Genomic DNA, 13,885 nt, shown 5'->3' on the forward strand with positions numbered 1-13,885 from the left:
CCTAATCCAGATCCACTGACCCTGCCTATTGCTTGGCACTTGACTGAATGTGCAGACCTAAAAAGAATCTCTGCATTCAGCCCTCACAAGTTCCCCATTTGAGAAGGAGGCCAGATAAACAGGTCATTGCAGTATCGCATTGGGGGGGATATTGGCCTCCAAATACCAGTATCTCTAGGAGATACGACAGATACCACTAATGTGGAAGTTTCCTCCCACTTTCCTTCTCACAGCCCTATAATGGGAAGGTACTCTTACCATCCCTAGGTCTCAGACCAGAACACTAAGTTGCAGAGAGGTCTGTCAGATGTGAACCATCTCAGGGTGCTCTGAGGACCCTGAGGAGGCTCTGTCTTGGAATTAGGGTATATAGCCTCTATCCCATCGAGATGGACAGTTCTCTTCCAGACCCTTGGCCAGACAGCCCCTCATAGCCATGGGCCCAGGCCTCTGGAGTCTGAAGCCAGCAGGGGAAATGGACCATGTGCAGGTCTGGTGTCATTGCAGTCAGAGCACCAATGTCCTCTTGATAGAGAGATAGATCATGGTGGCTGGCCTCTACAGATCACTTTCGTTTGAGTCCCAAAATTGTAGCCTCATGAGAAACCTGCAAGACTGGCCAAGGTCTCAGAAGTTTCCAAGTACCACAGCTATGGTGGGCATACCCAGATTCACACTGGTGTATTCAGAGACCTCATCCCAGCCACCCTGTTTCCTAGGTTTCATTCACAGATCATGGTATAGGCCCACAGTGCACCTTCCAGATCAGAATGTTTTGCAAGATGTCACTCTCTTGATACAAGTGATGGAATAGCCTTTAGGACCTTTTAGAAAGAAAACAAGCAGGGCTGGAACTTGGCAGTTTCCAGCACTCTCAGCTAGGGTTCTTGGTCAGACTCTTTTGCCAGTCTGTCATAAGCCCAAGGCAAGTGGGAGGCTCTCTTGGGACTGAAGAGAGATGTTTATGTGGACAGAGTCACAAAAGGGATGAGGGCCAGGATGCCAGGCCACTTCCCATAGCCATCAAACTTACAAATAAGATGCTATTAAGCACAGCTATCACATGGTTTAGTTTTAATTCCTCTTCTCCCCACTAGGAGAACTTGTCTAGGTTTCAAGGCATGTGAAGTCTTCCCAGGCTGAAGACATTGCCTCAGGCCTAGTAACATGCTGGGTATGAGTCAGGCAGGGTGCAGTGATCTCTGGGCACTGCCGCCCGTCAATACTGAGTGACATGTCACACTGCCCAGGTCAGCCTCCAGATGTCCTTTGAAAGGACATGTTATGTGCTACCATTTCTTGTCTGGTCATATGAATGCTCCATATTTTACTTGGTCATTTAACATGCATCTTTTTTTTTTTAATGTATCAAGGATTGAACCCTGGATCGCTTAATCCTTGAACCACAACCCCAACCCTTTTTTATTTAGAGACATGGCCTTACTAGGTTGCTTATGGCCTTGCTAAATTGCTAAGGCTATCTTTGAACTTGGGATCCTCCTGCCTCAGCCTCCTGAGCCACTGGTATTAAGGTGTGCACCGCCATTCCTGGCTTAACATGCATCTTTAATTGAATTCTAAAATCTCCAGGCATGATTTGTTTACTGTAGAACTCCAAGAATCCTGAATTCCACATGGAAAACTGTGGCCTCCTGTTGGCCTTGACTCTTGTCCCACTTTTTCCTACCTTGTTTCCTTAGAGACCTAGATGCCCGAGCCAAGAATGAGTGTTACCGGGCCACATTCCGGCTGCCCAGGGATGAGCGTCTGGATGGCCACACAAGCTGCACCCTGTGGACACCATTCAACAAGCTGCACATCCCAGGCCAGATGTTCATCTCCAATAACTATATCTGCTTTGCCAGCAAGGAGGAGGATGCGTGCCACCTCATCATACCCCTAAGGGAGGTAAGCATTCTCTGGTCAAGGGTCAAAGGCCCTTAAGGCCCCATGGGATCAAATAGACTGAGACCAGATCCATGCTCTTGGGTCAGAACTCTGTGGATGGTCATGGAGGAGATTGGTCTGGCCAGCACTGACCATCCTGAATACCTGCTCCATGATGCCCCAGCAAGGGAGCTCCCAGGGGACCCTTGGCTTAGGACAGGTCCTCTGCATGTCTGATGGGCTCTTGGATTTCACTCCAATTGTGCTCTTCATGCACTCCCCTCAGGAAGTGGGAGTTATCCTTGAATTCTGACCTCTTCCACCTTCCTGCATCCTGACCAGATATCCTGACAGACATCCTGTCAGACCTCTCTCCAGAGCCCATTCCTTCCTCTCCATGGCCACCACCTGGGACATCATCTGCACAGGCCACATCAGGGAGGTTCTAACCCCACATAACCCCTTTGTGACACATCCTCCCACATCAGCCAACAAATTTTGAAATGTCAATCAGAGGATAGTGGCATCCCACCTAGGATCCTTCAATGTTTCCTTATGGTCAGAAGAATCCCCAACTGCCTCCTGTGACCTGTGAGGCCTTCAGTGAGCCATCATGCATGGCTTTCAGACCCACTCATGCATGCCCACCCCATGCACACATACCCAATCATACATAACACATGTACCACATACACATACTACACATAGACATGCTCCCACACATATATGACATACAATACACACACATGCACATGCATACAGTTATGTCACACACTGACCTGGGCAGTGTGTGACATGTCACTCAGTATTGAAGGGCATCAGTGCCCAGAGATCTCTGCACTCACTGGGCACTCACTGCCTCTCTGGAGGTATCTTTAGTGCATAGCAGTCCAGTAGCCTTTCATTTGTCTGTTGCCAGCACTTACTCCTAGTGCTTAGGCTTAGCTTCTGTGTCCCTTTTCTGTCCCATGCCTTTTACCCCTATATAGCTCTCTTCACACCTCAAAGGGAGTCAGAACCAGGCTCCAGACAAGTTGTCAAACATGTTCCTTAGGACAGACTTGAAGGGAGGAGCTGCTTGCTGTGCTTTAGAGAGAAGTAACTGGTAGTCTTTTGAGAAGCCAGTAGGGGGCAGCAGCTGGGCTGAATCCTTAACATTTTATATCATCATCCTTGTAAGGTCCGGCAGGACCAGAATACTCACCCCTGTCAACAGACAAAAAGAGAGAGTCAGAATTGCAAGTTCCTTTCTCAGGGTCACATGCAGGAAGCGGCAGAGTTGAGGTCTGTATCCATTTGGGCCACTTATGGCTTTGTGCCCTGGAGGATAGCCCTAGGACCACTATGCTTTTCTCACTGTGCTTTTCTCACAAAGCACACCCCTCCTTACAGGCTAAGATGAAAATGCCCAAGACTGATTTTGCCTTCTTAGGTGACCATTGTCGAAAAAGCTGACAGTTCCAGCGTCCTGCCCAGCCCTCTGTCTATCAGCACCAAGAGTAAAATGACCTTCCTGTTTGCCAACCTAAAAGACCGCGATTTCTTGGTTCAAAGGATCTCTGACTTCCTCCAGAAAACACCATCCAAGCAGCCAGGTGGAAGAAAAGCCAGTGTTGCAGACCCAGCTCCAGAGGTGAGGGAGGTCCCTTGGAAGCAGCCAGTTTCGAATTAGGACTTGGGGAAGGGCCAGGGTAGCCATGGCCTCCTCACTAAGCCTGACCCCTATGGTGCCTGCTGTGGGCCTCAAGCTGGAGGGCACCATACACAATGCTGCCTGATGACATCACGCCTCTCTGTACCCTGGTCCACACGCTCCAGACCTCCTCACTCTTGCCCAGCCTACCTCAAGGCCAAGTCCCAGTGAGAAACCTCCAACTGGATCAGTCACCCTCATCTCCATCCCTTATGAACTTCTGTTATACTGAGAGCAAGGGCCATATTGTTAAGGCCTATCCTCCTTGGGTTTATTCACATGATATTTGTTTCATTCATCATTCAGTCTAAGGTTCTTATAGAGAAAGACTCCTCTATTATTTGTATTGCTGAGGATCAGACCCAGGCCTTCAAGCATGCTAGACAAACATTCTACTACTGAGCCACATCCCCAGCCCAAAATTCCTTTTTAAAGGCCTAACTACATTATCATTATTATACCAACAGACTTAATAATAATTCCTTAATATCATCAAGTACTTTTATAGCTGTGTCTTAGTAACCATGGGGAATTGGATCCAGGACTCCCCTCAAATACCAACATGATGGATGCTCATGTCCCTTATATAAGATGGCATTGTATTTGCATATAACCTATACACATTCTACAATATGCTTTAAATCATCTCAATGATTTACAATGTAAGTTCTATGTAAATAGTTGTTCTACTATATTGTTTAGGGAATGACAAGGAAAAAAAGTCTGTACATGTTCAGTATAGATGCAATTTTTTTCCTCTGAATATTTTCCATTAGTATTTGATTGATTCCACAGATGAAGAATCCATGGATACAAAGGGGTGACTGTTCACATTTCTCCAAGTGCAGGTGTACTTTTTACAGTTTGATTATTTGAATTGAGGTACACCAAAGTCATATATACATTATAATTGGTTCACATGTGTCTTAAATACCCCTCCCCTTTTTTTTTTTTTTTTTTTTTTTGGTACTGGGGATTAAACCCAGAGGTGCTTAACCACTGAGCCACATTCCCACCCCTTTTTTATATTTTATTTATAGATAGATTCTCACTGAGTTGCTTAGGACCCACAAAGATGCTGAGGCTGGCTTTGAACTCGTGATCCTCCTGCCTTAGCCTCTCAAGTCTCTGGGATTACAAACAAGCACCACCATGCCCAGCTTTAAATCTCTTTCAATTTAAGTTTCTGCCTCTCTCTCTGTCTCTCTTTCCTCTCTTGAAGCATTTTGTTGAGAATTTGGGCTATTTATACTATAGAGACTCTCACAGTCTTCTTTTTTGTTTTGTTTTGCAGTACTGGGAAATAAACCCAGGCCTCACACATACTAGGCCCATGCTCTACAACTGAGCTATACCCCTAGCCCCACCATCTGAATTTTGTTGATTGCATCCACTGCAGGTTCTTAACAAGTTCCTTCATCCCTTATGTACTGTAAGTATGTTGAGCAGTGAGATCCAGAGCCTCCATCAAATTTAAGATAAATGGATTTTTGTTTTGTGCAGGTCTACCTATAGGCAGTATTGAGGCACTGTGTACCTTCAACAAGAAGCATACCACACATTGATGAGCATTGCTCAGATCCATCCATTCATTAGAAATTGCAAAATGGTAGCACCCTATTCTACCATTTTTTCCCCATTCGTGGGAATACTCCTATGAATAGAAAATTTTCCTTGTTAACTGTTTGATTACCACAAAACACAGTTCATATAAGAAAGACAGAATACATCTTTTAGTCTTTCCTTTTATTCACCAGTTGCCAAAATGATGATCAGTTGGTTTTCTAGTGTCCTCCAAATATGACCAATTAGTTTTTCATGTTTATTTCTTAGTGTAATTATGACCCTATGAATTTAAGCAACTTGATTTGTATTTATTATTCTTGCTTATTTGTATTCATTATTCTTACTCCATCTGTGATCAGAGGGGGCTTATTCAGATTGGCATAGATTGGTTATCTGAGCCAATCTGATTGGTTCCTTTGACACAATCCTGGTAGTTTTTGATGGGTTCCTTATTTTCTGGAATAACAAAGATGGGTATTCTGCTCTTGGTACTCAGTTTAAATTTGTGGAAAACCTTAACCACTGCAAGATTTTTTCAGAAATACACAGATTTAGCATCTCTGGAAAAAAAAATCAGCAGGGCTGTGGGTATAGCTCAGCGATGGAACTCTTGCCTAGCATGTGAAAGGCTCTGGCTTTAATCCCCAATACTACAAAAAGCAAGCAAAAAAGAAACAGCAGCCCTGCACCATAGGACCCATTCCCACTGGGGAGCATTGGAGCTCAGTGATGGCATATGCTCTCCAGCTCTCTAGAGCCCATCTGGTCAGGTCTGTGTAATCTTTTAAATTTTCCACCCCTGTGGCAGATGCTCAGTAAATTCTTAAGTAGGTGAAGAATAGAAAAAGAATGGGCGGAATCAGGATTGATAGGAGACATTAAGAAATGTTTCTTAGAGGAGGTTGGGCTCAATCTGGGATTTCAAGAAAGGATAAAGTTGGATTGCATGAAAGGAACATGAGCAGGATGCTGGAGCTGCCTTCACTTTTACAATATAGTACAATAGCTATTTACATCACATTTACACTGAAGGACAAGGCCTTATAGCCCAGAGTAAGCACAGACTGTGTAGCCTTTTCCTAGCACTCACCACTGGTTCATCCAGCATGTTTTTATTGTGTTCCTGTTGGGCGCCAGCTGCTCTTCGAGGCAGCAGGCATAGAACAGTGATCAAACCAAATAAAACTTGTGCTCTCTTAGGACTTAAATTCTAGTGAGACAGACACTAAATAAACATATATGTCAGGCAGTGACAAGGGCAATGGATAAAAATAAAGACAGATCCCTTGAAGTTCCATGAGAATTTATGAATGGTTTCTTCTATTTCTGAAAAAAAAAATGTCATTGAGATTGTGTTAGGAAAATTCATTAGATTACTTTGGGTAGCACCAATACCTTAAAAATATCAAGTCTTCCAATCCATTAACATGAGATTTTTTTTCCATTTATTTACATTTTTCTTTAATCTGTTTCAGCAACATTTTATAGTTTTCAGGGCCCAAGTCTTCCACCTCTATGGTCGAAGTTATTCCTAAATATGTTAATAGGTTGTTTTTTTTATGCTATTATAAATCGAATTGTAGGCTTTCCTGGATTTCTTTCTTTGATTATTCAAGAGAGAAATGGTTTGGGGAGATATTTCAAAGGTATATCTGTATTTGAAGGTATATCTGGGTAAATGTGATGTAAATAGCTATTATACTATATTGTTTAGGGGAAAGGGACAAGAAAAAAGTCTGTAAATGTTCAGTATAGAATTTTTTTTCCAGTTCTCAGAATTAAACCCAAGGCCTTGCACATGCTAAGCAAATGCTCTTCCACTGGACTGTATCCTCAGTGGAACAGGTGGATTAGACATGGGGTATTGGAAGAAGGGAGGGTTGAAGATGATACCAGGTCAGCTTCTTCAGGAACCTATTGGAGAACAAACTCCAGACAATCAGAAATGAGGAAGCTTTGGCATAAGGACTGGTGGAAAATATTTAAGTGTGGGAATAAGGGTAGATAATGGGGATAAAGGGGACAGTATGTAAATTATATAGGCTCCATGATAGAACTATAGTATCATGAAAATATGAGCTAAGTTGGACAGAGTGGCACATGCCATAATCTCAGTGACTAGGAGGCTGAGGCAGGAGATTGTCAGTTTGAGGCCAGCCTCAGCAACTAGCCAAGACCCTGTCTCAAAATTTAAAAAAATATTTTAAAAGTGCTTGGTAGGTAGCTTAATGGTAAAGTGCCCCTGGGTTCAATTTCCAGTGCAAAAAAAAATGGAGGGAGGGATAGATAATTAACACCCCTTGCCAAAAAAAAAAAAAAAAAGTGACCCCTGTTATTCTCTGTTGACCTTAATGCAAAATTTCTGGTAAGAGGTGCCCAAACTCACTATATCCTTTTCTCCTCTATCAAGTCGTTTTTCTCTCAGAAAGTCTGCATTGATATTCTGTTAGGTTTGTGCTATTAGCTTTACATAGTTTCCTTATTCCCCACTTTTTAAGATAATGTCAGTTCCCTACTATGTATAATATTGAAAATATCTAGTAATCCTCTTCTTTCTTCTTTCCTTCCTTTTCCTGCCAATATCTATTTTATAGGTTATATTTTTATTCTTAGTTAATAAAAGTAAGGCAATCAATTAGTTTATTCTCCAGGAACCTATTAACTTCTTAGCTTATATTTTCCTTCCTTTTTTCCTTCCTGCTTTCCTTCCAGCACAGTGACAAAATACATGAGTTAATCAATTTATTATAAAGAGGAAAGGTTTGTTTGGGCTCACAGTTTTAGAGTTTTCAGTCCATGGTCACTTGGCCCTATTGCTTTGGACCTATGGTAAGGCAGAGAACATCATGGCAGGAATATGTGGGAGGGAGACCTGTTTATTTCATGACATTCAGAAAGCAAAAATAGAGAAATCAGCAGGGTCCAGTGGCACACCTGTAATCCTAGCAACTTGGGAGACTGAGGCAGGAGGATCACAAGTTCAAGGCCAGCCTGGGCAACTTAGCAGCAAGCTATCTCAAAATAAAAAGGACTGGGGATACAGCCCAGTGGAAGAGCATTTGTCTAGCATGTGCAAGGCCTTGGGTTTAATTCTGAGAACTGGAAAAAAAATTCTATTTTGAACATTTACAGACTTTTTTTCTTGTCCTTTTCCCCTAAACAATATAGTATAATAGCTATTTACATCAAATTTACACTGTATTAGGTATTATACGTCACCTAGGAGGATGTGTATAGGTTAAATGTAAATACTGCTAAAGGGATTTGAGCATCCTTTGATTTGGGGTAGGGGTTATGGAACCAATTCTCTGTGGATACCAAGGGTTGACTGTATGCACTGAAGTACATAGATCATAGTGTACAGCTTGTTGAATTTTCACAAAATGAACACAATGTGTGAGCAACACCAGTTAAAGAAAAGGGTGGGATTTTAAAGGTGATTATTAGCAAGATTATATACTGATAATAAGGAATCCAGTGGAAAGGGAAGAAAATGGTGTTGAGAACTGGGGTCAGTTGTTAAAGAAAGGTCCTGGAAGTGAGAGGAAAAGAGATCCTAGAAGGGGTAGAAGAAAACCCAGACCTGGCATGCATGGATCCAGAAGCAGATAGGTGGTCCTGTCATGAATCCAGCAACACTCAAAACCAGAAGTGGTTCAGAGATCTCCACCCAGCATCCTGAGCAGTGAGCTTTTATAGGCCAACCCAGAAAGCAGAGAAATCACCTGATTGGCTACAGCTTGGCGCCTGCCTTATTTGGGTTTTAGTGTGATAGGTTGGCTGCTGTGATTGACTGAAGCTCAGCTGCCTATGATTGGCTGAAACCTGGCTATTGGTTATAAAATGTTACACCTAGATATAGATAGATACATACTCTCCTAAATTAGGTTTGGGTTTGTTAATGTACTAAGGTAGGTTGCAGTTTATTGCATAGGAACTTAAAGTATTGAGACAGCCTCAGGCTAATGGCCTCCTGCTTTTTTAATATAATAGGACACTAGAGTTCAGGAAGAGGCCGGGCAGCACCAGGAGTAGTTTCCTCAGAAGGACCCAACTTCAATGAAGATGAACCCATTTCCCCCAAAGAGGCCCCAACTGACCATTGTGGGTGGTTTTGGTTTTAGGAAGGACATATATAGATGTCCAGCCAACCAGAGAGGAAATGCATGGCAGGCTCTAGCCATAGCCTCCCCACAACCAGGCCAGGTCCATCCTTTGGGCACCATGTACCCCCCATGACCCTTCCTCAGTGACATCTCTGTCCAGCTCTGTGGATAAGCATGCATCAGAGGCCACATGGGGCGGCTCAGTTGTTAGGTGCTTTCCCTTCCCTGTTTTATTTTCTAGTCTCTCCCAGCTTCTCAGGAGGTTCCAGAACTGCCCACCAGCCCATCATCTCCTCTCAGTGGCTACCAGAATTTCAGTGCTCAGGAGGTGCCAACTGCTTCCCAGGGCCTGCTCAAAGTCTTCCAGAGAAACTCTCCCATGGAGGATCTTGGAGCCAAGGGGGTAAGCTGTGAGTGCTGGCATCTCAGCTATGAACCAAAGCCAAGCCCTCAGGAGGAAGGCTGGAGCCGGCCTCTGGGTTTGTGCCTTTATGACCAGCTCAGCCCCTCAGAGGTTCTCAGGCTGACCTATGGACAGTACCCTCCCAGGGCTACACTCAACACTGTGAGGTAGACAAGGCAGACTCTGGGGACAGCCACCCTTCCTGACCATTGTGGCTACCTGCCACTGAGTAGCTCATCTTCTGACACCTTAGGATGGTGGTGTGATCCAGTCCAGCCTGGGCTTTTCCTGCATCTCTATTTGTAATCATTTTGAAATCTGAGTTTACTGGCAACACTTTCTAGATTATTTACATAGCGGGCATTCAGCCTTGCTCAAAAAAGGCATAGCGGACTTTGTCACCTAGGCCTTGGCACTCCAAGATGCTCTTCAGCCCCCAAACCCTCTGGTTTCCTTTCCCCTCAGGCTAAGGAGAAGATGAAGGAGGAGTCGTGGAACATCCACTTCTTTGAGTATGGACGTGGTATGTGCATGTACCGCACAGCCAAAACACGGGAGCTGGTCCTGAAGGGCATCCCTGAGAGTCTCCGAGGAGAGCTCTGGCTCCTCTTCTCTGGTGAGTCAGGTCTAGCTGCCCCCGCCCTGGCTCAGCCACTCTCAGTGCCCAAATTTCTCTGCATGTGATGGGCTAAGAGTACAGCTCTATGGTAGAACATGTGCTTAGCATGCACAAGGTCCTGGGTTCTATCCCTAGCACCAAAGAAAGTTCTCTCGTGAGCCAATCTGGTCCTGAGGTCAGTCAGGCAAGGCAAGAGCTACCAGCTATTTCTCAAAGGGGAAACAGGGTGTGCAGGGATCCAAGTCCTGAGGAGCAGAGGCCAGGGGCAGGGGATATTTTGGTGTGTACATTCCTACTGGTGTCCGAGGCAGCCTCCTTTCTTTGGAACAGCCTCCAACAGCATTCACCTTGTGGCCAGTCGGACCATATTAAGAGGGCAAGTCAACCACTTCTTAGCTAGAGTGCCCTCCCAGGAACAACAAGGGAAACTCTGTCTCATTCCTTGTAACTGACCTTAGAGTTTACCTCTCCTCTGTGGGGCATTCATGTCTCCAGCCTACTCTTAATGCCTCCCAAATGCTGGGAGGAATCAAGATAGCTGCCACCCATGTCTCTCCAGGGGCCTGGAATGAGATGGTGACCCACCCTGGCTACTATGCTGAGCTAGTGGAGAAGTCCATGGGGAAATACAGCCTGGCCACAGAAGAGATTGAGCGAGACCTCCACCGCTCCATGCCTGAGCACCCTGCCTTCCAGAATGAGCTCGGGATCGCTGCACTCCGGCGGGTGCTGACTGCCTATGCTTTCCGAAACCCCACTATCGGCTACTGCCAGGTAAAAAGGCTTAATGGGGCCCAGAAACAGCATCTCCCCACCAGAGGCTTCCAAGAGCAGGCCCCTGAGGCCATGGGCCTATATGATGGCCTCATATACCTGTGACCTGGCCCTCCCACAAGAAGGAGCCTAACTGCAGAAAAAGACATGATTTTAAAATGATATTAATTTCTCATCTCATCCCCTTGTCATATATTAGGTTTTTTCTGCTTCTGGTCTGAGTCTTGGCAATGTTTGATTTTTTTTTCAATATTTTTTAGTTGTCAATGGGCCTTTTCTTTTTTATTTATTTATATGTAGTGCTGAGAATCAAACCCAGTGCCTCACACATGCTAGGCATGTGATCGTCCACTGAGCTACAACCCGAGCCCAGTGTTTGATCTTTTTATGTTTATGGTAAATATACATGATATGACATCATTTTAACCATTATTAAGCACATAGTTCAGTGGCATCAATTACATTTTCATGGTTGGGCCACCATCACTACCATTCATCCACAGAATTTTCTCATCTTCCCAAAATGAGACTCTGTACCATTAAACACTAACTCTACTGCCCTTCCCCACCAGCCCCTGGCTACCACCATTTTTCCTATGGTCTTTATGAATTTGAATATTCTAGGTACATCATATAAGCGGAATCATAAAATATTTGTTTTTTCGTGCTGGCTTTTCATTTAATGTCCTCAAGATATATCCATGGTGTAACATGACAGAATTTCCTTCCTTTTTAAGGCTGAATAACACTCCATTCTAGCTATGTACCATGTTATGTTTAGGCATTCATCTGTTGATGGACACTTGGATGGCTTCCACCTTTTAACTGTTATGACTATTTCTGCTATGAACATGGGTATATAAATAGCTGTTGGAGCCTCTGCTTTCAGTTATTTGGGGTATGTATCCAGACAAGGTTGCTTAGACCATGTGGTAGTTTTGTGTTTAACTTTTTGAGGAACATACTTCCATGGCACCTGCATCATTTTACATTCCCCCAGCAATTCATAAGTGTTTCAGCTATTCCGCATCCTCACCAACACTTATTACATTGTTGATATTTTTTTAAATATTTATTTATTTTTTGTTGTAGTTGGACACAGTATGTTTATTTATTTTTATGTGGTGCTGAGAATTGAACCCAGGGCCTCCCACATGCTAGGCAAGCGCTCTACCACTGAGCCACAACCCCAGCCCCCTCTGTTGATTTTTTTTTTATATTTTATTTGTTGTTGTTGAACCTTTATTTTTATGTGGTGCTGAGAATCGAACCCAGTGCCTCACACATGCTAGGCAAGCGCTCTACCACTGAACCACAACTCTAGCCCATGTTCTGTTGATATTTATAGTCATGGGTGTGATGGGGTATCTCACTATGGTTTCAGTTTGCATTTCTGGCAGCTTTTATCTTGAAATCTAATGGTTGTTTTTTTTTTGGGGGGGGGTAGTATCAGGGATTGAACCCAGGGGTACTTAACCACTGAGCCATATAGCAGCCCTTTTTTATATCTTATTAGAGAGAGAGAGTCTCACTTAGTTGCTTAGGGCCTCACTAAGTTGCTGATACAGGCTTTGAACTTGTGATCCTCCTGCCTCAGCCTCCCAAATCACTGGAATGTGTCCGGCCAGTCGTTTTCTTGACCAGATAAAATGGCTTTTTGTGTGCCTTAAGTAGTGTCTGGATTTCAAGGAAATCAACTCCCCAAAACTCACTTTCTATAGGACTAGTATTCTGTATGAGCACTGTGCAGGCTTGAAATAATTTTTAAAAATAATTTGGCAACTTTGAGGCTTCTTCATGTTATCAGCTAAGGCTGTGTATGATCCCAATTTTGCTGTAGCCTATGTGCAGAGCCCTGGCCACACAGCTCACTTACACATCAGCTCAGTCATGCATCACACCACCAAAGCCAGACACCACTCTGTGGAAATGTTATTTGCTGATGTCCACTTTTTCTGTTTTCTCAGTGCCTTCTCACCCAATTTGAAGAAGCTGGATGACTGTTTCTGTTAAATGATTTCCTGCAAATTACCTGTTGGCAAATTTTCCAGAGCTAGACTGGGACAGTTTCTCTTTGTTGCATGCTAGACCCCCCTAAAGGGGCAGACTTGCTGACAGAAGGAGGCCAGTGTTGGGGAGGATTCAGTTTTACTCAGTGGCCAGCACTGTGAGCCTCCCCTCTCCTGTTCTCTGTGCCCCACAGGCTATGAACATCGTGACCTCAGTGCTTCTGCTCTATGGCAGCGAGGAGGAGGCCTTCTGGCTCTTGGTGGCCCTCTGTGAACGGATGCTTCCTGACTACTACGACACCAGGGTCGTGGGTGAGTGGCTTAGGAGCTCCCATGCCTCAGCCTGCAGTTGCCTGGTAGCTTCCCATGCAGGTGGCGACCCCTTCCCAGCCCAGGCCCCATGCTAAGTACTCTCCTCTCAACCAACCATGTGTACTCCCACAGGCCTCACAGGCATCCTGCAGGTGCCATGCAGATGTCCTGACTCCTCCCTTACTGGCTAGAAAGCTGATAAATAATCACCCAGAAAGAAGAGATCCAAACACACCCCCAACCCTCTGCCTCCTTGGCCCAGCTCCTACCCAGACTTTAATGTGTTCCTTAGCATCACAGGAGGTTATTACATGTTCACTGGCTTTGAAAAATTCACCTGGAGCCTTAGTTGTCATCGAATTTTTCCTAACCTTTGTTATTGTTTTGTTTTTATGGTGCTTGGTATTAAGTCCTTTGTTATTGTTTTGTTTTTATGGTGCTGGGAATTAAGCACAGGGCCTTATACATGCTAGGCAAGTATTCTACCACAAAGATATAACCCAGTCCTTCCTAATC

At 44.3% G+C, this 13,885-nt stretch overlaps 1 protein-coding gene across 4 annotated transcripts in view; it reads left to right on the forward strand.

Moving 5' to 3' along the window:
- The window catches only part of Tbc1d9b (TBC1 domain family member 9B), a 51,396-nt gene that overhangs the window by 17,699 nt on the left and 19,812 nt on the right, over positions 1 to 13,885 (forward strand). For 3 of the 4 annotated variants that reach the window (XM_027953299.2, XM_027953302.2, XM_027953300.2), the window contains exons 6-11: positions 1,701 to 1,908; positions 3,320 to 3,520; positions 9,494 to 9,655; positions 10,121 to 10,271; positions 10,834 to 11,048; positions 13,252 to 13,369. In XM_027953299.2, coding sequence (XP_027809100.1) covers positions 1,701 to 1,908; positions 3,320 to 3,520; positions 9,494 to 9,655; positions 10,121 to 10,271; positions 10,834 to 11,048; positions 13,252 to 13,369 — 1,055 coding nt within the window. The remainder of the gene's footprint in view (positions 1 to 1,700; positions 1,909 to 3,319; positions 3,521 to 9,493; positions 9,656 to 10,120; positions 10,272 to 10,833; positions 11,049 to 13,251; positions 13,370 to 13,885) is intronic. The other variant, XM_071612144.1, reaches the window with a different exon arrangement.

Source organism: Marmota flaviventris, chromosome 5, assembly GCF_047511675.1.
Source record: "Marmota flaviventris isolate mMarFla1 chromosome 5, mMarFla1.hap1, whole genome shotgun sequence".
Classification (NCBI taxonomy): domain Eukaryota; kingdom Metazoa; phylum Chordata; class Mammalia; order Rodentia; family Sciuridae; genus Marmota; species Marmota flaviventris.